The sequence below is a fragment of the Talpa europaea genome, assembly GCF_964194135.1.
Source record: "Talpa europaea genome assembly, chromosome: 1".
Taxonomy (NCBI): domain Eukaryota; kingdom Metazoa; phylum Chordata; class Mammalia; order Eulipotyphla; family Talpidae; genus Talpa; species Talpa europaea.
The window spans coordinates 47828487-47851614 of record NC_140073.1 but is presented as its reverse complement, the minus strand read 5'-3'; the positions used below and the strand labels follow the sequence as shown (position 1 = coordinate 47851614).

The following is a 23128-nucleotide window of genomic DNA, read 5'->3' as shown; positions in this document are numbered from 1 at the left end:
AGCCTTGCCAGCAGGTTTTCAAATTGCCTGCCAATTACATCACTCCCAATTTTTCATCTAAGATTAAAACAAAAACTTTCAGCTATCTGTTGAGGACATGAAAAGCCATATGTTCTGACTAGCTTAATTATTGTTTCACTAATCTGAATGTATTATCCAACAGACAGTCAGGAAGCACAAATAACGATGACTAATATATTTTATTTCAAAAAAATCATTTTAAAACCTACTTCTCAGTGGGTTTTAGTGAAAGAAGAAATAAAGGAGGGTGGGGGGGAGGGTGGAAACACTGCAGCTGATCTCTGGTTACATTTCTTTGTGTTTTGGGTCTAAGACTCAAAATCCAGTGAAGATTTCAGTTTCCCTTTACAGACTGCAGGTGCACAAGTAATGGTCTAGTCAAGGTATCAGTCCTGACCCATGTTTCTAATAGGTCAAAAGAAAGAACTAGATTTCGCCCCTTCTCCCCAACAAAACCAGCTAAATAGGGCTTTGAACTCTAATTTCACATGCCAGTAGCCACATGAGGCAGCTAATCAGAGGGCAGGGGCTGAGAATTCATAAGGCTATTACATTAAGTATAATTTGCCAAACGAGTAGTGCAATTCTTATTTTTCATCTCCCATAAAGATCTGATTCCATCTAAAACCCTGTAAAAGCTCCGTCAAAGTTGACACATTTAGGAATAAAGAAAACAATGTCTGATCTGCTCTTTCAGTGATATGTACAATCTGCTGCTGTCTCTCTTAATGAATCTTTAACCATTTCACTCATTCACAAATACTACATGAATATTTGCAAAGTATATGATACTTGTCCTCACAAAGCAAATTAAACTTAAATGGGTGAATTTTGCTACTATTAGTGATTTTAAGAAGTGCAGAAGTTGAACCATTACAAATTAAATGAATGAGTACATCCTATTTAAAAGAAATGGAGGACTTTATAAAAGATATACAAAATTTACCAAGATCTAAACCACATTTTATATTTTTAGTGTATTCCATGTTTCAAAACTGAATTGATGTCAAAAGTATAAAAAAAGATACATACTCTCTCTCCTTTTCAGTCAGTTTGTCATTGATATTATCTTTGATTGTTGATCTTGATCCCTTGTGAATTATAGGATATCTGAGGGGCACTTGTAGGAAAAAGGAAATCATGGAGACCAAATGTGCAGTATAACCAAGGGCAACAGCAATGCTTCCATCATCTTTTGCTGTGAATTCAAAAGCAGAGAAAAAGAAAACAACTATTTACCTTACAAATGTAGCTATGAGATCATAATAAAGCAATTTCAAAGGAGATTTTATAAAAACTGTTTATAAAAATTATGCACTTCATTCAAATCTAAACATATAAACATATGTTGACTTGCAATTTCAACTGCTGTATGTGAAACTATTTCCCAATAATTAATTTGATGAGATTAACATCTGATATATATGTATGTATGTATGAGTGTTTATATATAAAGAGTTCTCAGTGTCCTCAAATATCCATTACATTCTTTCTCAGCATTTTTAAAGGCAGAAAAACTTCTTCAGTGATCTATTACACAACGTGATAGAGGTTCAAACATAATGTACATTATATAAGCAATATACATTTTATTTATTAGCAACTTTATAAGCAAATACAGTTGTATTTTCTTACTACTATACAATACTATTAATTTTAAAGTGAAATGAAATAGCATAATATATATTTATGGGGTATGTTCTCAATATTCATAAAAATAAGTGTTGTGTAAATAAGTCTATGAAGTTTGAGAGAAGAAAAGGGGGAGATATTTTAAACAGTAAAAACATAAGTCCAAAACCACACTGTTAATACAAAACCTATTTATGCAATTCAAGTGCAACTAACCATTAGAAAAAATGTACAAACATAAGTATCTATCTTTTAAGAAGTCACAGATAATTGTATTTTTAAATCACCATCAAGATTTCTGGGGCTACCTATCAAGAGATAAATCATCACTCAGGTAACTCAGAACTGAGACTAATAAAACAAAAGGTTTTAAATTTGTCTTAGGAGGAAGGAAAAAAGTAACTGCTTGGTATACAGTGTTCTTAAAACACTTGAAAAAGTTCACAAAAAACGAATGAACACCCTCCCCCCACCCACACCCACACCGTTAAGACTTAATATGTAACTGGAATAACTCTGGCTAGAGAAAGACTAAAATGACTAAGATAACCTTGGTTTGCGTATTTCCTGACTTCTAAAGGTACCTTTAATGTCAATTATGAGTAATATTTTTCATATTTATAGTTATTTAAGCACTAGCTTCTTATTAAAGGACAGCCACAACAGTCATCTATAGCTCAGTGAATTTATTACCCTGGAATACCACAGCAGATTATACTATAAAAATAGGTAACTTTTTGAATACTTTTCTTCCATCAGCAATTGACCACAGTAATTTATTTATGACAATCATCATTCATCAACAATTAGTAAACTGGTCATCTTTCAAATTCCACTTAATTCATTTTACAGGTTAAGAAACAAACTCAAAAATTAACAATGATGTAGGAAGATAAACTAAATTAAAAAAATAAAAAAGAAACTAAAGCTCAAAGTAGTTAAAGAATCCATCCCAAGTAACATACTAACAGGCTGGACTGACAACAATGTCTGTCCTAAAGCAACCTACCATACTTTTTTAGAACCTTATTATGGGTTATATACTAATTTCTTAAATGTCAGAGCCTAGAACATACCAAGCATGAGACACACATGTACCATGTCAATTTCTTCAAACTTTTGTAGTAAGGGCAACAAATCTAAAGTCTGAGTCCTCAGTGACTTGCATAGATTTAAATAAAGAATATGTCTCTCAACTCATGTTTGATGTTTTCTCAAATCAAAGTGTTGAAAAGTTAACATTCATTTCAAGTGATGACTGAGTAATGTCTGACTGAAATCATTTTTAGTGACCACCTCCTCTTACTAAGTCCCACCCAAGGACCTTGAGCACCACGGCACTTGACTTCTGAAATATTCTACCCAAGTTTCTGTATGTCTACTTTAGAAACTAAAATTACATTGCAATTTAAAGTCATCACATTACAACTTAATCATATAGGAGAGGTAGGAGAAACCTTAGGAATCACTGAGTCTGGTGTGTTCAATTTAGAAGTGAGAAAAATGAGAACCAAGTGGTAAGCCAAAATCATATATAGAGATAAAACCATGAGTGATGGAGTAAGAGGGAGAACTGCATCTACACTTCTGTCCCCCTTAGTCTACCCCAGGAGTCACAGCTGGCATTATGAATTCCACGAGAGGTCGCTACAAGGAAAAAGGTTTATTGAATTTGAAATATTGTTTTTACAAAACTTCTTTTGAAAAGAAGAAGAAGAAGACTTACAGTAACAAAGGATAATACTAGGCTAAGCTCAAACTTTCCTGTATGGACTTTACACTAAGCTTTTCCTTTCCTATAAGACCCGATAAAGAACAGGATTTAGAAACTTTCTAAAAGTAGTAAAAGCAGATCTCTTAAATAGGCTTCAAATGCAAACTATGAATGTAAAATAATTTCTCCAATGCTAAAAATTCAAGCATCTGCATTTTTCCATATTACTAAAGGAGTAAAAGATTTATATTGCATATTTTGAGACTATATCCAAATATGTATTAAAAGGACAAAAATTGGTCTTTCAACATCACCTCCTATCAATGATCAAAACAGTTCTGCTTAAATTTAAACATAAAAAGGTATCTCTAAAAGAAACCTACACATGCAAATCAAAAACCAAACAGAAACAGCAAAAATTGAAAATTGGATCAAATCAACTTCGATTCCGGTTATTTACACTCACCACAGGACTCCTCGCTCCACCTCTTAAAACTTCTAGGTTGTTCCCCATGTTGGGGCACAGTGCTCAGTCATAGCATCACTGTTAAACACCATGGTGTTGAATTTCCAATATTGAAGCTTTATATTAAAAAGCATTTTAAAAGGACCACGGGTGCGGCATTACAGGACCCAAGGGTATTCCAATACCCTCAAAAGGAAAACCACCTCCTAGTAGGGAAGTTACTTTCATCACCCCAAGACCACTGAACCTCCAGTGGGAAAATGTGAGCTCATGTGGTTAATTATGGCTATTGCTGGCCACGAAACCTCAGATGTCACATTCTGTTGCCAATCACTTTAACTAAAAAACCAAAAGGTTTAAGGTTTCCAGCATTCCAAGATCTAAAAGACTTTTTACCTGCCAAAGCCAAAACCTGGCTCTCTGGGGTGTGCTTTTCCAGTAAGCATTAATGACGTCCCTAACACCTAATGCAGAGCAGAGGTTTGTGTGCCTTATGCTACTCTGGAGGTTGCAAAGGTCATAGATGATAGTTTTGTTAGTGAGACAAAGTTGAAGGGGGTGTGAAAAGGTTCAGGGAGGAACAGGAATAAACTGCAAGATTCAGGTATGTGAATAAGATGCTGATTAAAACAATGTGTGAGGGATCTTAAAAAAAATCTAAAACCTGTAGTTTCCTCTAAAATCTGTAGTTTCCTCATAAAAATAATTTCTGATTTGCTTTTTAAATGCAGAGATAGAGTCGCAGCTTTTTTGTAATTTTCATAATAAATTCCACAAACACATAATAGCCATGACATTATAAAATAATTCAAATGTTCCTTTGACTTATAAGTTGGATAAACTATTAATATTCAAAAGCATCCAAGTACAGTAAGTGATCTAAAAGCTCTTACCATCCTGCCTTCCCAATCACTGAGGCAGCTGATTTGTTAAGGAACCAAGCACCCACTGATCCAGACAGGACAAAATATTTAAGACTCTAATCACTGCCACAGCATCTATGGAATGATTCCATGTTCTGAATGAGACACTGTTTGACATATGGACTCTCCTTTCCAAGAAATCATGCCTGCATAAAGGGATACAGACACAGAAGGAAATCTGGGTCTCATTACCACAAAAGGCTCTCGTGTTATAGAGTACTTAAAAAAACACATACAAACTTTTTTTTTTTTTTTTAATGAAAATGTCTCAGTCAATGGAACTCAAATGAATACCCTTCACTGGACAACTTTCTGCCTGCAGGTTTAGGGCATACTTTCACAGTAACTTACCTAATTAGAAAAGCACAATAAATACTGGGCCACTGTGATGGAGTTTTCCAAACAGTATCGACCCATTCAGTGTAAAGCTCATGAATATCATAGAACACCAGTGTGGAGTTCCTTCACTAGAGCCTCACCAAGAATGCAGCTGCTACAGAACATTGAAACATGTTCAGAAGTTTAGAAGAGATTATCATTCAAAACAAGGAAGACAATTGCATCTTGACAGGAAATAGATTTTTAAATCAGGTAACCAAGGATGACTTTTTCCTCTGTCACTGACTAGTATGACTCTTTGGGAAACTTAACTAAGTCTCAATTTTCTTGCATTTGAAAAAATTGAGTTTAATTCTTTGCCCCACAAAAAGAATTAAATATTACAGTTGTGAGAATGAAATAAATAACATTGTACATGATATTCCATATTATGATATTTCTACTTACGTAACCTAGAATATCCTACCCTTCTTTCAATAGGGGAATACTATTTTATCTTTTAAAGACAACTTAAGCATTTTCTTCTCTATAAAGGTTTTCCTGAGCATCTCTTGATAAAATTGATTACTCCTACTTCTTAAAGTCCCAGGTTTAAATTGAAAAGTACCTGATACCCAGGTTGATTTAAATAAATATTTCTTGATTGGTTTGAGCACAAGTTTAATGTCCTCAATTAGACTTAAATCTCCTTGTCTTGCTCATTTTTGTATACTCTCTGTACTTAGCACAGTAGACATCGCACAGGAGAATATTCAATAAATTTGGTATATGCAAATGCCTGGTGTAATACAACAACATGTGCTTCTTAAATTATCAGATCCCTAGGAATCATGGGGCATGAATAGGGTCAGTCAAATTAAACATGCATTTGTTTTATCTCCCATTTCTTTTTTTAGCAACTACAATGAAATGTTAAACTAATTTTTTAAGTGGCAGAAGAATGTATTAAGTGTGTTAGGTACACTAAATATAGATAATGAAAGATACGTGAAAGTCATAAGGAAACAAAACACTTCAAAAAAGACAGAAACAGAAGCAAGACCTTCCCAGAGTAGACTGGGGTGACAGACCACCAACACTGACATATATCCCTGCTTCCCCTATTGCCTCTCTTTAAATCATTCTATATTTAATAGTCAGAGTGATTTTTGAAAATATAAGTTAACTTGTATCATTCCTCTTCTTGAAGCCCATCAGTGATTTCCCACTCTACTGACAATTCAAAGAAAAACAAACAAAACCTCTCCTTAGGCCAGCTTTCAGCCTCTCCTAGTTCCTCTGACATAAACCTTCCCTTTGCTCACTACTCTGGTCTTTTTTTTTCTTTTCTTTTCTTTTCTTTCTATTTTTTTTAAATGGCTGCTTGTATTCTTGATGAGCATTTATTCAAGCACCAAAACAGGTCTATTAATGATCACTCCATACCGTGCATTTTCTGGATAGTCCCCTTATTTTTTTATAAATTTTATTTTTATATTCCCCATATAATTGCAACCCCCTTATTTTGACCCCAATCCCTCCATTCCCCGCCCCCCACCCCCCACAGAGTGTCTCTGGTTCATAGTTGTTTGTTGATTTTGATTTTCACTTTCTTATAGTTATTCATTTTCCTGGTCCCTTATTTAAGTTTTCTAGATTCCTGCTATGAGTGAGACCATCCGGTATTTTTCTTTTTCTTTCTGGCTTATTTCACTGAGCATGATCCCTTCTAGCGCCATCCATGTTGCTGCAAATTGCATGTGTTTATCTTTTTTGAATGCTAAGTAATATTCCATGGTGTACATGTACCACATCTTCTTGATCCAGTCATCTATTTTTGGGCATCTGGGTTGTTTCCAAAGCTTAGCTATTGTAAACAGTGCTGTTATAAACATAGCGGTGCGGGTGCTCTTAGGAATTGATGTTTCTGTGTCCTTTGGGTAAATACCTAGGAGTGGAATTGCTGGATCATATGGAAGCTCTATGTTTAGTAGGTCCAGAAATCTCCACAGAGCTCTCCATAGTGGTTGACACTAGGTACGGTCAGAAGCGCGGGAGGGTGAGAAAATTCACCAGAGCCAGAGCGGGGAACAGAACAGGCAGACTGACGAAGTACACTGCTGAGGGGCGGCAGGAGAGGTCTGCGTGCCATGTGGGACCCTCGCCGGCGGCCAGGATCCAACTGGCACTGCAGAGGCTGCGGGCAGCTTCACAGCCCAGCGCTCAACCGCTGTGCCACCAGGGGAGGCCCTACTCTGGTCTTTTCTGCCAATCCTTCACTTATCTCCTCCTTCCCTTCCTCCTTGCAACTAATTCCAAATACAATTATTGAGTGCCTTCTATATGAAAGCCTTTTCAAATGTTATCTTATTCAATCATTATAACAAGGTGAGATGTAGCTATTACCTCATTTACAGGTAGAGAAATGAAGCTCTGAAAGAATGTATGATTTGTCCAAATTATACATAGATCTTCTCCCAAACCTTTACCCTGAGTTTTTCAGATATATAAAGGCCATTCCTCCATCATGACCTTTGACTCTTCCAAGGACTGCTCCTCCCCTTAGCTGTAGCACATTAGTTACTTTCAGCCTTGACATCTTCTGTTAATTGTTTATCCTCAGAGACCAATTTATCTAAAGTAAGCACCCCTTATTTTCTATAAGAGCATATTATAGAATGATTAAGTAGTTGTATATATTTACTTTCTTGTTTATTGACTGCTTCCCACAACAGTGTGTATGTTGCATGAAAGGACAGAACAGTTTTGCTTTTTCAGTCACTATATCTTCAAAACCCAGCACAGTGCCTGGCATATAGAAGCTCAACTAATATTTTTTCAATGAATAGATATTCTTTAGCTCTGGAATCTGGAGCAGGAATGAAAGTACTCAATGGAATAATGAATAAGGAATAAGACTCATGGAATGAATAAGGAAAATGATGTGTTATGAGCTTCAAGATACCCTGATTCTGCCTAAGATTAACACCAAAGCACATCTGAGTGAGTGACAGAGGGTGGAGGTAATGTAACACTGTACAAATGGGAACCATCAAATCCAAGTCAGCTCTTTACCTAGCTTTTGGGGTCTTGAGCAAGTCACTAAAATAGCTTATTTACCCATCATAAAATGAGTTTATAATACCTTCCTTAAAGGCTTCCTTTGTGTGTTTTGTGACCTCAAGCAGAACATGAATTAATCTGTTCATACAATCGAATAGGAAATGAACTCAAAGCTTAGATGACTGGTTCCAAATTTCATGGTTTCTAAAAGGAGAACCAGGGCTTTAATATAGGTTCTACTATCCTATTTTATCACCCTTCTAGCATATCCCAAACACTTGTAAAGACTGTAAAGGCCAAAGGAGAAAATATATTAAAAATCTTAAATGTTAAAGAAACACAAATAACAATATTTTCTCAATAGGGAAATGGAAAAATGTCCCAATTAAAACTAGTAATGTTCTCCTTTTGAACAACTTCTTCCAAACAAATAATATGCTAGCTTTGGGAATAATTGATAAAGCTACTTAACAGAACTGAGAACACTGTTTAGACAAAGGGAAAGGAACCTACTTTGTTAACAATAAAAATCTCTTTAAAAATATGCTAAATAAATTATTTTCTTTGATAAATTGGTAAGGAGACTAGAAGAAATAAAATATTCTTTAAGTATAGCAGTTACTATGAATCCTACTCTATAACACCTTCAATGTAAAAATTCGTTTCATTCAAAGGGAAAAGAAATGACGATATAACAACTAAATTTTCAAATACTTTTCACCCCAGCAGAAATACGACTTTCTAAATAACAGTAGAACAGATTAATGTTTGTTCTTCTTTGCTTCCAACCACATACAAACCCTTTACGAAAAATCAAACCAAAAGTATAGGGAAATTACTGGTATTCTGAAGAAATTGCTAGTATTCTGATTCTCTTAAAGCCCACATGAAAACTATTTGTTGTTAAATTTCAAATATAAGATTCAATAAATTTTCCCTCCAAGATTAAACCAAATATTCTCTTAAGTCTCTCACCATGCAATATTTATCTATCTACATATATTTATACATTTAGAATTGGGATGGGACAGAAGGCTAGGAAACCAAAATTTCAAGTGTCTCTTATTTTCCCCCTGCAACATACCCATAAATTAAATACACCAAGTCTTTATAAGAAAAAAGAAATAAAATACCTTGGAAGTCCTCAGAATTGGGCAACTTAACACCACAAACAAAGTAATCCTTATGATCATTCTGTGAATATAACCAAAGAATGATCTTAATTATTTTTATTTATGAAGCAAAGAAATTCTAAGCCAAATCTTAAAGAATTCAGATCAATGTTAACTCAAAGACAATACTGTCCTAGAATCAGATTATCATAATTATTGAAGCTGAATGATGAGTACATGATGATACATTATACTATTCTCTCTATAGTCACATATTTGAAATTTTTAATAAAATAAACATTCAAAACATCATGTCCAAGTGAAAAGTCATGTAAATTTTTATCATAAAAATATCCTTTGACAAATTCATAACTATAAATGAAATATGCTGATTGGAATTTAATATATGAGCAACTGAAAAACCTATTAGTCTTTTAAATCTCTTCATTAAAAAGAAAATGAAACTATTAAAATGAGCATATTTGGTTTTCTTAAAAAGAACCCTAGACAATCCTTTTTTTTAACTGAAATTTTACTGTTTATTCTAAGAAGTTAGATTTAAAAATTTAACATCCTGACAGTTACCCCACAAATATCTTCAGAAATATCAATAAATATAAATTAATTAGCAGTTAAATTTTTTAAGGTGTGCATATGTATCTGTACACATATGTCAGGAATGGTGATAGTGGATAATCTAGTTGAGCAAAAAGATCCCAAAAAAACAAGAAATAATCTGGTATCATTTCCTATGAAGATGAGTACATGCCACCATCAAATTGATATAAAAATCAAATGGTGGGACCTAATGACAACTAAGTCTAAATTTATTTTTTATATAGATACTAGTTTCTGAATGAATCATGACAGGATATGATAAAGATTAGAGAAATGAGGATTTTCCACTGAGAGGAAGTTTTAAATGGCAATCATCTTTTTAAAAAGAAACTATTTAAAGAAAATTTGAAACTTACCAAATCAATAGGATAAATGTAGGAAAGCTCAGAGAGTAATTGCCTGCAACGAATTGTCAACTGTGCATTAGTCTTCAGAAAAAGTTCTCTGTGGAGGAAAGAAAAAAAGCACAGTTGTTTAAAAAATATATACTTGTATGCTTTACAACATTTATTTCCACAAAACTGACAGAGGAAGATTAAATGGTTTGTAGAAGTCCACAAAAACTCAGAAGTATAGGCAAGAATAATAGCTATCACTAGTCCTTGACCTATCTCTAAATACTGTCAATAAGCTAAACTATACATTGAGGCCTCATGTGTGTCCAGCACCGTACTGATACAAAGGGTATAAATTATCACTGACTGAACACCTATCATTAGGTGCCAGGAACTTTACAAAAGACTTTATTAAATTATAATAACAACTCAAATAGGTTGGTATTATCACACCCATTCTACAAATAAGGAAAAAAGATTTTAAAAGGCTGGTTAAGCTAACCAAGGTCTCTTCCAATGTGAGACTGATTTGATTTCAGGAAATAGTGTTTCCTCAAAAAAGCATTCTATTTTTACCTCACATTTACATGTCACAACTACCTTGAAAATAACCTGTTGTGAAGTTAGAAAAATAAAATGAATAAAAAGAAGTGAGCAAAAAGTTGGGGCATGATATGCAGCTTCTGTCTTGAACTACTTAAGAAATATGACCAACAGATAAAATATCCATAAAACAAAATTACCAGCTGAACTGTATTTACAATTTAAGAAAAAAAGGTAATTATGGAGAACCTGTGATCAAAGTCTAATGTAAAATTAGCAGTACAATGTATTCCTCCTTTCCTTGTGAGCTGGACAAAAAAAGAGTAACTTTCAGCACCTTGCTTTCCTATCTGCAAACTCAGAGGACTACACTAGATGATCTTGAAAGTTCTTTCCAGGCCTACCATTTGTGAATCCTCAATTGCTAAAGTTCCTTGAAGCAAAATGCAGGATGGGATGATTTTCCAGGAAAAGTGAGTGAAGATGAGGAAAAGAACAAAGTTGGCAACAAATTATGTGTGTGCTGAAAAAAAATAAAAAGTTTTTTTGGGTGGGTTTTATTTAGCATTTTTTAGAGGAATGTTGGTTGTGGAGTAAAAGATATTAGCTACAGTTGCAGTGCAATTTATTGAAAGTAAGTTTATTTGAAATTTATTTGAAAGTAAATTTATTTGAAAAATTTATTTGAAAATTTATTTGAAAAATTTATTTGGCAAAACTAATATTTTAAGAGCAAAAGTCTGAAAGCAATATGGGAGAGGAATTGGAAAAAAGGAGAGACCAGTGTTGAGAGAGATAATCTACAAACTGTTGAGGTAATCCAAATGAGCTAACACTAAACGGGAGTAAGTCTGAAGAAATTACTGAAAAAAACCCTATAAACTCTACATGTAGAAGACAGTCAGAGAAGATTCAAACATTTTTAAGTCATGGTGCTGTTTGAAAACCAGAACAGCAGTATTCAACTTGCTGATTATGAATTTATACTAGAAGCTTTTTTTAACTATCTCTAACAGAAAATGACAGAAAATTTCCAATTTATCTCCTTTATTGCTATCAGACCTCTCCTCTTAAACTATTAGTTTTGCCATATTTTTTCCTTCTCTTGAAAACTCATGTTAATTGTTTTACTTTCAAATTACTTTCAATAAATTGCACTGCAACTGTAGCTAAAATCTTTCACTCCACAACCAACATTCCTCTAAAAAATGCTAAACAAAACCAAAAAAAAAAAAGTTTGTTTTTTTTTGTTTTCAGCACACACTTTTTTTCAGTAGACACTTAGAAAGTATTTTTTGAATAAATGAATGTGGCACTAACATATGTGTAATAAATACAAATACCAGCAGATTTTAAAGAATGCTTATTTCCAAATCCTATTTTCAAAGTAAACTCAAAATTTATAAAAATTATTCCTTGTTTTGTATTTACCTTTTTGCAGTACATTCCTTCCTCAGCTCATTTAGGGATTCCTTCTGGAGCTGAAGTTTGAGATGCTCAGTGGAAAATGCACTTCCTAAAGAGGGATCAAAGGAGACAATTCCAGATGTTACATGGAAGACAGACTGTTCAATCACAACCAAATATGCTGAGCCCCGTTCCCTGACTGTGAGAAGAAAATAGTTAAAAGGTAAAGTGGGTGGGTGGCCCAGGGTGATTAAGTAGAATAAACTGTTACTGGTTTAGTTTTTACACAAGTTCAACCTCCAGCAGGAAAACAAGAGAAAAAGTCTTAAGAGTCTTTGCCTTCAGAATTCTGGATTGCAGACCAGGAAACCCTGATGAGAATTTATAATTCAGATAACTTCATTTAAAGGGGGAAGGGACACCTTATGAATCCTGGGTGTTAATGACAATTCACTAAAGTTTCATCAAATATAACCCATGTACAGCTTTGGTGGGAGATGTTGGTAATGGGGGAGGAAATACATGTGGGGTGGGGTGGGGGCATATGGAAAATCTTTATACCATCTTCTCAATTTTGCTATGAATATAAACCGCTCTGAAACAGAGCTTTTTTAAAAGCAGTTAATTTCTTTTCAATCACAAATGCTATATAACATTACTTTTATTACTTTAAAGTATAAAAAAAGAGCAGTATAAAGTAGAGCAGGAAAAATTACCTGCATTGACTACTATAATATGTCTTCATAAATATAAGTCGCTTTTTATGAACTTTCATCTTGTTCATACATATAAGTAGTTTTAGTCACAATCATAGTATACAGGAAATGTATATTCTGATTTTTCCATATTATGTCACAAGCATGTCTATATGTTGACAGTCTGAGTTATAGTATTTTATTACTACGTAAAACTCAACTCCATGGATATAAATTATATATTCTACATTTTAAATGATAAGTTCTATTCTAATCCATTACAGAATATTTCATTTCCTTTAAGTATTTGCTTTTAGTATTGTAGTGATTAATATTCATGTTTATATGCCTGATTTATTGTATTTACATCAACTTTTATACCTTTCATTTCCATTTACATGATCATAAAATTCTTACATTGAAGAAAATGAGAACTTCTAAGTTCCTGAAAATCCAGGCGTGGTAAGTTCAGAGATTCTATATGACAGAGAAACAGTCTTAATCCCCAAACTTTCAGTTCTAGATCTTATAAAGAACATTAGTTAAATAAACTGTGATCTACAATAGGAAAAGGTACCCTAAATTCTTCTGTGCATGTCCTATAGAGAGGAAAAAGAAGTAGGTTAATTAACCTAATTATATTTTGGAACTTATCACTAATTTTACCAACCTAAGCAATTTTATCAACATATTTATAAACACTCCACTCTTCTCTATCAACTATACTAAATAACTAGTGAGTTGGTGATTCTATCCCCAAAACAAAACTCAATGAAAGAACACCACATAATTTTCTTTAGCCCCTTGTTATAATTTCTACCTCAAATCTTCGCACTCAAATGATTTCAGAAGACATTTAGGTTGACAATCTTCACTCTCTACCCTCTGTACTTTTGCCAAAAGCATATGAATTTTCCCACCAATAAAGAAATCTGCAATATTATTCTTCATCCCAGATAAATTAAGTTGTCTTAACTCTACCAGTGAAACTAAAAACAAGGACAAAACACATTTGGGCTTCAAAATGCAAATGTATATACCCGCCTCAGTTCTGAAGAGTCTTCAGGATATATTATATACTCAAAAGAAAAAAATTTTTGCAAAGTGACTAAAGAGAAATTAAACTTAGAAAAGTAAAGTAGGCAGCTAATGGGTAAAATGTTAACAGTAAGTAACTCTGGGTTAAGACCATAAGTGTTTTCAGCATATATATTCTGTAATTTTTCTATAAGTCTGAAATTATCTCCAAAATAAGTAAATAAATAAAAGAGTAGACCTAAACCCAAAAAAGGGTCATTTGAGGGGCTACGGTTTCCTATAGGCTTTATCAGAACAAAGACTTTTAGATAAATGTCTAAAGTCATCTCTCTAAAACATAAGGTTAATTTTTCTGTCAAACAATAATATAATTTAGTGGTTATAGGGTGGACTCTGGAACAAAACTGCATGAATTTGATTTAGTTAGACTGATATAGGAAAGAAGTATTTAAAGATACCTCAGAAAATTCAATCTAAATTCCAAAGGTTACATCACAAGGAATAAAAACATTGAAGCAATGATTTGTTCCATTTCTTTAGATGTTGTTCAGATTATGTATTACTAGCCTGAACACTACATGATTGATGATATGTCCTTCTAAGAATATTAAACATAAAAGCAATGATGTTCATCTTTAAGACTATATATACATTCTCGCACTCATCTAAATTTCTCCCTAGACTTAGCATCAGTTGGTATATTCTGCTTGATTTAATCTTTAATCTGAAGATGCAAACTAATATTCCAACTTCAGTACTCTCTCCATATTTATCAGTCAGTACTCAGCATTCTTCTGAAGAAAGAGCTCTCCCTGATCCATTAGCCCTGTATTATCAATAAATATTATGGATTGCTTCTTATTTTTCAATGATAGTCAGTTCATTACTATATGTAGTTATTTTAGTACTCAAGTGGCTCCAGATTTGGCTGGTGGAACTTTCTACAGTTTTGCTCCAGTGTCCTTGTGACATGTTATCATGTAGTATTTAAAATACCACTTTGTTATTTTAATTTCTGTAGGATTTCTAGTGATGTCCCCACTCTCACTCCTAATACTATTAATTTGTGCTTTCTCACTTATTTACTTAGTCTGGGTTGAGGCTGATCAATTTTAATAATCTTCTCCAAGAATACCTTGATTCTCTACTTTTTTTTTCAATTTCAATGATTCATGTAATTTGTTATTCCTCTCTGCTTAATTTGGGTTTAATTTGGTTATCTTTTCTAATTGTTAAGGTTATAAGGTTATAAGCTCATATTATTGATTGGGAACCTCTCTTCTTTTCTAATACAAGCATCAAATGCTTTAAATTTCCTCTCTGATAGTCCTAACATTTGAGTCATTTCTGAATTTTTTTCTGTTAACTTCTCTTGACAACATTTTCTTGGTGGTGGTAGTGGTAATGGTGGCATGAAGATTTTGTTTTGTTCCAGTTTTTTTGTCTCAAAAATTCTTACTGTTGAACATCATCTGCTAGAAAACAGGAATGATAAGGTATGCCTCTTCTTATGTTAATTTGGGGGGTTGAGACAAAACAATCAGGAACTGAGCTGGTTTTGGGTTTTGCTGTTGCCACGACTGTTTTCAGTGCACCACACTCTTCAATTTTCCTATAATTTTTCCTGTTGTGGGCTGGTGATGGTAGAGATGGTTTGCTGTTGGTTTTTTCTCAATGATCTTGCTCTGTTCTCAGAATTAGGTTATTTCCTATGTACCTGCACCTAAATAAGGGTGTCTCCTCATGTTCTTGCCTCTCCTCAAGTGGTAAACTCTGTGGCTTGTTATTTCATGCTTTTTAGCCTGACTAGGGAGAAAAGTAAGGGATTCTGCTGTAGTCCTGGTTGAGCAGGGACACCCTGACTCCCTAGGGTTCAAGTTAGGTTTTCTCAGTGATACTGTCCCTCTTTCCTAGAGATAGGAAAATTCTGATCAATCAGACCCAACACAGTTTTCTTCAACTAACAGTAGCGGTATTTTTCTTTTTCTTCCTTCATTAAAAACAGATTTTCACTTACACCCTCAGGACTATTGGGTGGTTATACTTCTCTTAAAATAGCATCCACTCACCTCCTCCAGACCAACATCACTGAAAGTGGTTTTCTGTAATTTTCTTCCTTGATTGCAATCTTTGTTATGAAAACCCAATGTAGGTTCATGTAGAATAAACTGTGAGTAGGTGTGAAATACTTTTTATCTGCCATAGACTCGCAGTATCTTATACTTGGTAATAACAATTTTTTAAAAATTGTACGTGAACTATTTTACCTTCTTATACAGTGGCCCTAACTTCCCTCCATGCTCTGGTAACTCAATTCTCAGATTTGGTCTCCACTTAGAGATGCCTGTTTTTCCTTACATCCAGGATATTTTGGTTGCCCTAAAGTCTAATCTCTCTGATAGATTGAAGAAAAGTTATGATTTTGTATATTATTCAGCTTTCTCATGTTAAGGTGAAGGCAAAGCTTCTTTTACCACTCCACATCCTCAGCAGAAGTCATGGAGATGCAGGCAAGTAAATGCATGTTCAAAAGCACTCTCTGAAATGTTTTGCCCTGTTCATACATATACCAGTGTTACAGTCTATTAAGATGGCCCTCTGTTCAGCAAGAACTCAAGTCAGGCATGTTAGTTTTAATAACCAAATGTCAATGCTGTCTCCTATAAATCTAATAGCCAAAGAACATGAATCTTGCTTCCATCAACCAAACAAAATGCAGATTCTTTAGGCTCTCTCTCACCAGAGAGTTTGGTCTCATTCTGGCCAATGGCCAGCTTCTGTCAAAATTAGTTAAAACCAATAAACTGCCGTTCTTCTGGGTTTTCTACATTAAGCCAGATAAGCAAGAAGCAATATACTTTGACTTTTTTACTTTCCCTCCCTACAGAAATGCCTTTTCTGTGCTATGATTTATGATGCTGCCCTTCTCAAGGGTTAATAGATATTTCTTGCTATAATTTAGCAAAATTGCAATTGACTGTATTTCATTATGATATTTAATATCTTGCACATTAGAAACTACATGCTAAATTCCTCTTGGAATTCAGTGCCAAGAGAAGATTTTTTTTCTCCCTAAAGAACTGATATCTTCTATATAGCAGGCAGTGGAAAGCACATGATACCATTCATGACTATATAATTGGCCTGACAACTAAGAAAGTCAGACTTAATTTTAGTGTTTAAATAGAACAGGCAGATCCTATCCACTACCTAACATGTAAACTCCCTTGCCCTTGTGTCATTTTCTTAGCCTCCTCTCCAGTTCAACAGAAAGGGCAAACATCTTCATTTCTGCTCTAAATTACTTCTCATTCCAATCCCATCTCATACTACTCTCTTCCTAACAAATTACACTCCAGCTACAATGAACTAACAAGGAACTATCAGAAAGCAAATTAAGAAAACAGAATCACTTACAATTGCATCAGAAAGAATAAAATACCTATGAATAAATTTAACCAAGGAAATGAAAGACCTGTACCACAGAAACTATAATACACTGATGAAAGAAACCGATGACACAAAGAAATAGAAAAAGATATTTCATGCCCATGGATCAGAAGAATTAATATTGTTAAAATGTCCATGACTCAAAGCAATCTACAGATTCAATGCAATCTGTATCAAAGTCCCAATGGCATTTTTCATAGATATAGAGCAAATGATTTTAAAATTTGTATGGAAATACAATAGACCCTGAATAACTAAAGAAATCTTGAGAAAGAAGAACAAAGCTGGATGTCCCAAGTCACCTGATTTAAAACAATTACAAAACTACAATAATTAAAACAGTGTGGTGCTGTCATTAAAGCATATACCTATAACAATGGCACAGAATAGACAGCCAAGAAATGAAAACACAAAAATAGAGTCAATTTATTAAGGAAAGTGGCAGCATGAATATATACCAGGGAAAAGATAGTCTTCTTAATAAATGGTGTTGGGAAAACTCAACAATCACAAGCAAAAGAATAAAATGGGATCACTATCTTACATCATATACAAAAGTTAATTCTTACAATTCTATAAGAAAAACATACATAGTAAGCTCTTAGATACCAGTCTTGGTGATGTTTTTCTGGATTTGACTCCAAAGGCAAGAGCAACAAAAGAAAAATTATACAAATAGCACTAAATCAAACTAAAAAGTTTCTGTACAGCGGGTACAGTGAAGGAAACCATCAACAAAACAAAAAGACAACCTATTGAATGGGAGATGATAATCATAAGTTTTATATATATGATAAAGGTTTAATATCTAAAATAAAAGAATGTCATATAACTCAATTTTTTAAAGAAAAAATTGGTATAGGCACTGAACAGACATTTTCCCAAAGAAGACAAGGCCAATAGGTACACGAAATAATGCTCAATATTACTAATCATCAAGATGATGCAAATCAAAACCACAATAAAATTAATACCTCATCTATCAGAATGCCTATCATCAAAAAGACAACAAGTTGGTGAAGTTGTGGAGAAAAGGAATTCTCATGCACTGTTGCTAAGAATGTAAATTGGTATAGCTACTTTAACAAACAGTCTGTAAATTCTTCAAGAAATTGAAAATAGAACTACTATATGACTCAGCAGTTCTACTTCTGGGTATATATATATATATTATATATATTATGGATATGGATTCTTTATTTGAAATATACAGTAAATATATGTATTATACTCCTGTGACTTGCTAATTCGACTTTAATAATACCTTCACATGAACATAAGCACCATTTATCAGAGACTTCTCTTTTATATTTAAGATTATCATTTGTTGTCTTTGTTTACACAAAGAAAACAAAAATTAACTTGAAAAACTATAAACATTCCCATGTGCATTGCAGCATTATTTACAATGGCCAGACTATGAAAGTAACGTGAGTTTCGATTGATGATTTAATAGTGACGATATTACATGTGTATATATGGCATTTTTTCATAAATGCACATACAGGAATACTACTCAAATGTGAAAGAAATAAATATTACCATTTGTGACATCGAAACTAGATCTTAAGGTATTATGTTAAATCAGAGAAGCAATACTGTATGATATCAGTTATATATATAGAATCATAAGAAAAAATAAATAAAACTAAACTAAAATCAAAGAGACAGAAAACAAATCAGTGGCTCATAGAGGGAAGGTGGGTTGAAAGAGGGGCAAATGGGTGAAGTGGACCAAGAGGTACAAATACCATTTATGAAGTAGACAAGTCAAGGAGCTATCAATAATACGGCACTGCAAATCTGAAAGCTGCTAAGAAAAGATGGTGTCACAATAGACTCATTGTGATCATCATTTCACAATGTATACAACTGTGAATCTTTGCTATAGGTCTGAAACTAAAAAAGAACTAAGTTAAAGAACTTTAACAAATATCAAGACCAATAATAAAATGAGAGAAAATAAAACGGTAAGATAATGGCAAAAGAATGGGCAGAAAGATCCATGATACCAAACAGGACATCCTATGACAGACATGCAGGTATATAGTCACCTGATTGATGAAAAGTGTTACTGCAGCGTAATAAAATTATGGTTTTCAAAAAATGGTGCTGGATCAACTGACTATGAAAAGAATAAAGCACACCTTGACTCTTACCTTTCACATCATACACAAAAAATCAATTCCTGATGAATTACAGACATAAAAAGAAATAGTAAAGTATTTAAAACACAGAAGAACATCTGCATGACATTAAGATAGGCAATTATTTCTTAAACTGGAGACAAAAAGTCTTAAATGTAAAAGAACAGGCGAAAAATGGTACTTATGTTCATGTGAGGATATTACTAAAGTATGAATTAGCAAGTCACAGGAGTATAATACATATATTTACTGTATACTTCAAAGAATCCATATCCATAATACATAAAGAATTCCTATTAAAAAAATTTTGTCACACCAATTTTTATAAAGTGGAAGATATCAATGGATTGTACTTCACAAAGAGAGTATCCCAATCAGTATAAAACACATGGAACACTGTTCAAATTCATCAGTTTTTAAAGAAATCAAAATTAAAACTGCAAGGAGATACCACAATATACCCACCAGAAAGGCTAAACAAACAAACAAAAAAAACCAAAAAACACAAAGTACCAATTACTAAGAAAAGATGGTGTCACAATAGACTCATTGTGATGATCATTTCACAATGAACACAAATGTTCAATCATTGTTATAGGCCTGAAACTAAAGAACTAAGTTGAAGAACTTTAACAAATATCAAGACCATTAATAACACGAGAGAAAATAAAACAGTATAGATGGAACAAGAGATCCAATACACTGCCAGATGTAAAGGGCATAAACTGGCATAACCACTTTGTAAAACTTTAGGACACAATCCACTAAAACTGAAGAGATGTGTATTCTATGTCTGCATTTTTGCTCTTAGGTTTATAGCCAAGAGAAATGTATTAAAAATCACATTAAGGGGCCTCCCTACTGGTGCAGGGGTTAAAATCTCAGCGCTATCAAGCTATTGCCAGCCACTGTGACATGAGTTCGATCCCCAGCCAGGGAGCTAACCCACACGGCGCAGGAGACCTCTCCTGTCTCGCCGGCTGTTCCCCTCAGCAGTGTATTTCAGTAGATCCGCCTGTTCTGCTCCCACTCTGTCTCTGGTGAATCCTCTGACCCCCTGCACCCCTAGCCTAGACCCCAGTCCTTACGAGTTCGATCCTAGCCGGCCAGGGAGCTACCCACATGGTGCAGCAGACCTCTCCTGACTCGCCTGCTGCTCCCCTCAGCAGTATACTTCAGTCTCTCTGCCTGTTCTGTTCCCTGCTTTGTAGCTGGTGAATCCTCTCACCTCCCACACCTCTGGCCTGTACCCCAGTTCTTGTAGGCATAAGTAAATGAATCTTAAAAAAAAAAATTGTCACTAAGAAACACGTATCCGAACATCCACAAAAACATTATTTTTCAGTCCCAAACTAAAAATCACTTAAAAGTCAACAGCAAAAATAAATAAATTCATATTCATAAAATGGAATACCACTAGCAGTCTGAATGGTCTAAGACTGTATTACACACTAGTAAGGATAAACCTTAAAACAAAATGCTGAACAAACATCATTTGTACATCTATATGATTCTATTAGTAAATAGATCAGAATTATGTAAGACTAATATTTGGTATAGCAAGTCAAGGTACAGGTTAGCCTAGCTGGAGAGCTACTGAATGGAATGGAGCACAAGGAAACTGTTGAGGTTCTGGGTTCCTGGTAACGCTATTTAGGTGTGTTCATTTTGAAAATGTGTGCTCTGTGTGTGTGCTCATGCACACCTTTCTGTATGTACCAATTTCTGTATGTACCAATTTCAAAAGATTTCAAAACAGTAAAGAGAACTACATAAACACATTTAGAAAAAGACAACTATTGCCACCTATGAAGAAGAAAATAAAACTACTGAAAGTGACGTAAGTCTGTATGGTGTTTTTACTCACCTTTGTCCTGTAATGCAATTTGTTGTTTATGCAATAATTCCACCTCCCGTCCCAAAGCTTTCTTCTGTCTTTCCAGTTCATTTCGAAGCACCAAAATTCTTAAATGCAGGCACTCACTTTCTTTTTTCTAAATTAAAAATAATCCAAAAGTAAATGTATGAATATATAAGTCACAACTATGAATAACTACATTCATAGTATTTCAAAATGAGCAATCATTTAGCTCTTTAATATTCATCTAATTTCTAATCAGTAACTTAAAACTGGCACCTGTCATTTTGGTGGCAACAACACAGATTAACAAGGAATAAGAGTGTAAAGAAATCTAAAGTCTAGGGACAGTTCTTTCTAAGAACTCAAAAGACCTTGCAAAATATTCTAGATCTCTTTATTGACATCACAGTATAATAGGACAAAAAGAAATGGAAGTTCTCAAAAAGTGAAATATCAAGTACCATAGGATCCAGCAATGCTACTCCTGGGTATATACCTGGAGAATGGAAAATATGCCCACAGAACTAAAAAGCATGTTTCAAATAAAGGAAGAAGAAATAAAACACTTGGCAAAGAAATAGAAAGTTCTGATAAAGAAATAGTAGATACATAAAGAAGTGATATTTACTTAAAATTTACTGAAAATAACTGGAATAAAAACTCAGTGAATGAGCTCAACCACAGAACATAGCGATAGAGAAAAGAATTTTTAACCTGGAAGATATAACAATAGGAACTGCCCAATCTAAATAACAGAAAGAAATAGACTAAAAAATACAAATAGACCCTCAAGGTCATGAAATTACAGCAAAGATCTAACATTTGTATCAAGTGCAGGGAGGAAAGGAGAAAGAGGGCAGGAGTAGAAAAGCACTCACAGAAGTAATGGTCAAAACTTCTCAAACTGGGCAAAATAAATATATCTACATATTCAAGAAGTTAGTGAGCCATAAAGAGAATAAATTAAATGCAGAAAATTATAAAATGAATGAGACAGAAAGCCAATTCTTTGGGGGTGGGGGGGAAGACAGTAATTACGAATATGAGGAATGAAAGAGCAGTCATCGCAACTGCTCCTGTGGACTTTAAGATATTAAAGAATACTATAAATAACTCTATGCCCATAAATTTGATAAGTTAGGTGAAATGGACCAATTCTTTCAAAGGCAATCTACCAAAACTCACACTAGGAGAAACAGATCATCTGCATAGGCCTACATATATTAATGTTTTGGAAAATCTTTCCAAAACAGAAAATTTAAGACCCAGAGGTTTCACTGGAGAATCCTATCAAACATCTAAATAAGAAATATTAACAGTTCTTGTAAAACCTCTTCCAAATATAGAAGAACTTCCTAAATCATGCTGTAAGGCCAGCATCACCCTAACCTCAGAACCAGTATCAACAGAAAATTATAGACCTATAGCTCCCCTCAGCTTAGATGCAAAAATCCCCAATAAAATATTAGCAAATCAAATCCAATAATGTAAAATTATACATCATGACCTAAAGACAGGTTAGAAATTTAGTAACTGATTAGTGGAATTCATCATGATCATCAATCAGGATATAGAAAAAGAAAAATCTATATATAATTATATCACAAGATACTGACGAAGCATATAACAAAACTGAACACCCATTATGATAAAAACTCTCAGCAAACTAGGAATAAAAGACAGCTTCTTCAGTTAAAAAATATTTAACAAAAATCCTAAATTAACATACTACTTAATAGTGACATACCAGAGGCTCCAGCACCATTTGGTGACAAGGCTATCCTT

At 33.8% G+C, this 23128-nt stretch overlaps 1 protein-coding gene across 2 annotated transcripts in view; it reads right to left on the bottom strand.

The window, feature by feature from the left end:
* UVRAG (UV radiation resistance associated) overlaps nt 1–23128 on the bottom strand; it is a gene marked incomplete at both ends in the record, with an annotated part of 258086 nt that overhangs the window by 100770 nt on the left and 134188 nt on the right. For both annotated transcript variants that reach the window (XM_084256101.1, XM_084256102.1), the window contains 5 exons: nt 1054–1219; nt 9271–9331; nt 10224–10311; nt 12177–12261; nt 21350–21476. In XM_084256101.1, coding sequence (XP_084112227.1) covers nt 1054–1219; nt 9271–9331; nt 10224–10311; nt 12177–12261; nt 21350–21476 — 527 coding nt within the window. The remainder of the gene's footprint in view (nt 1–1053; nt 1220–9270; nt 9332–10223; nt 10312–12176; nt 12262–21349; nt 21477–23128) is intronic.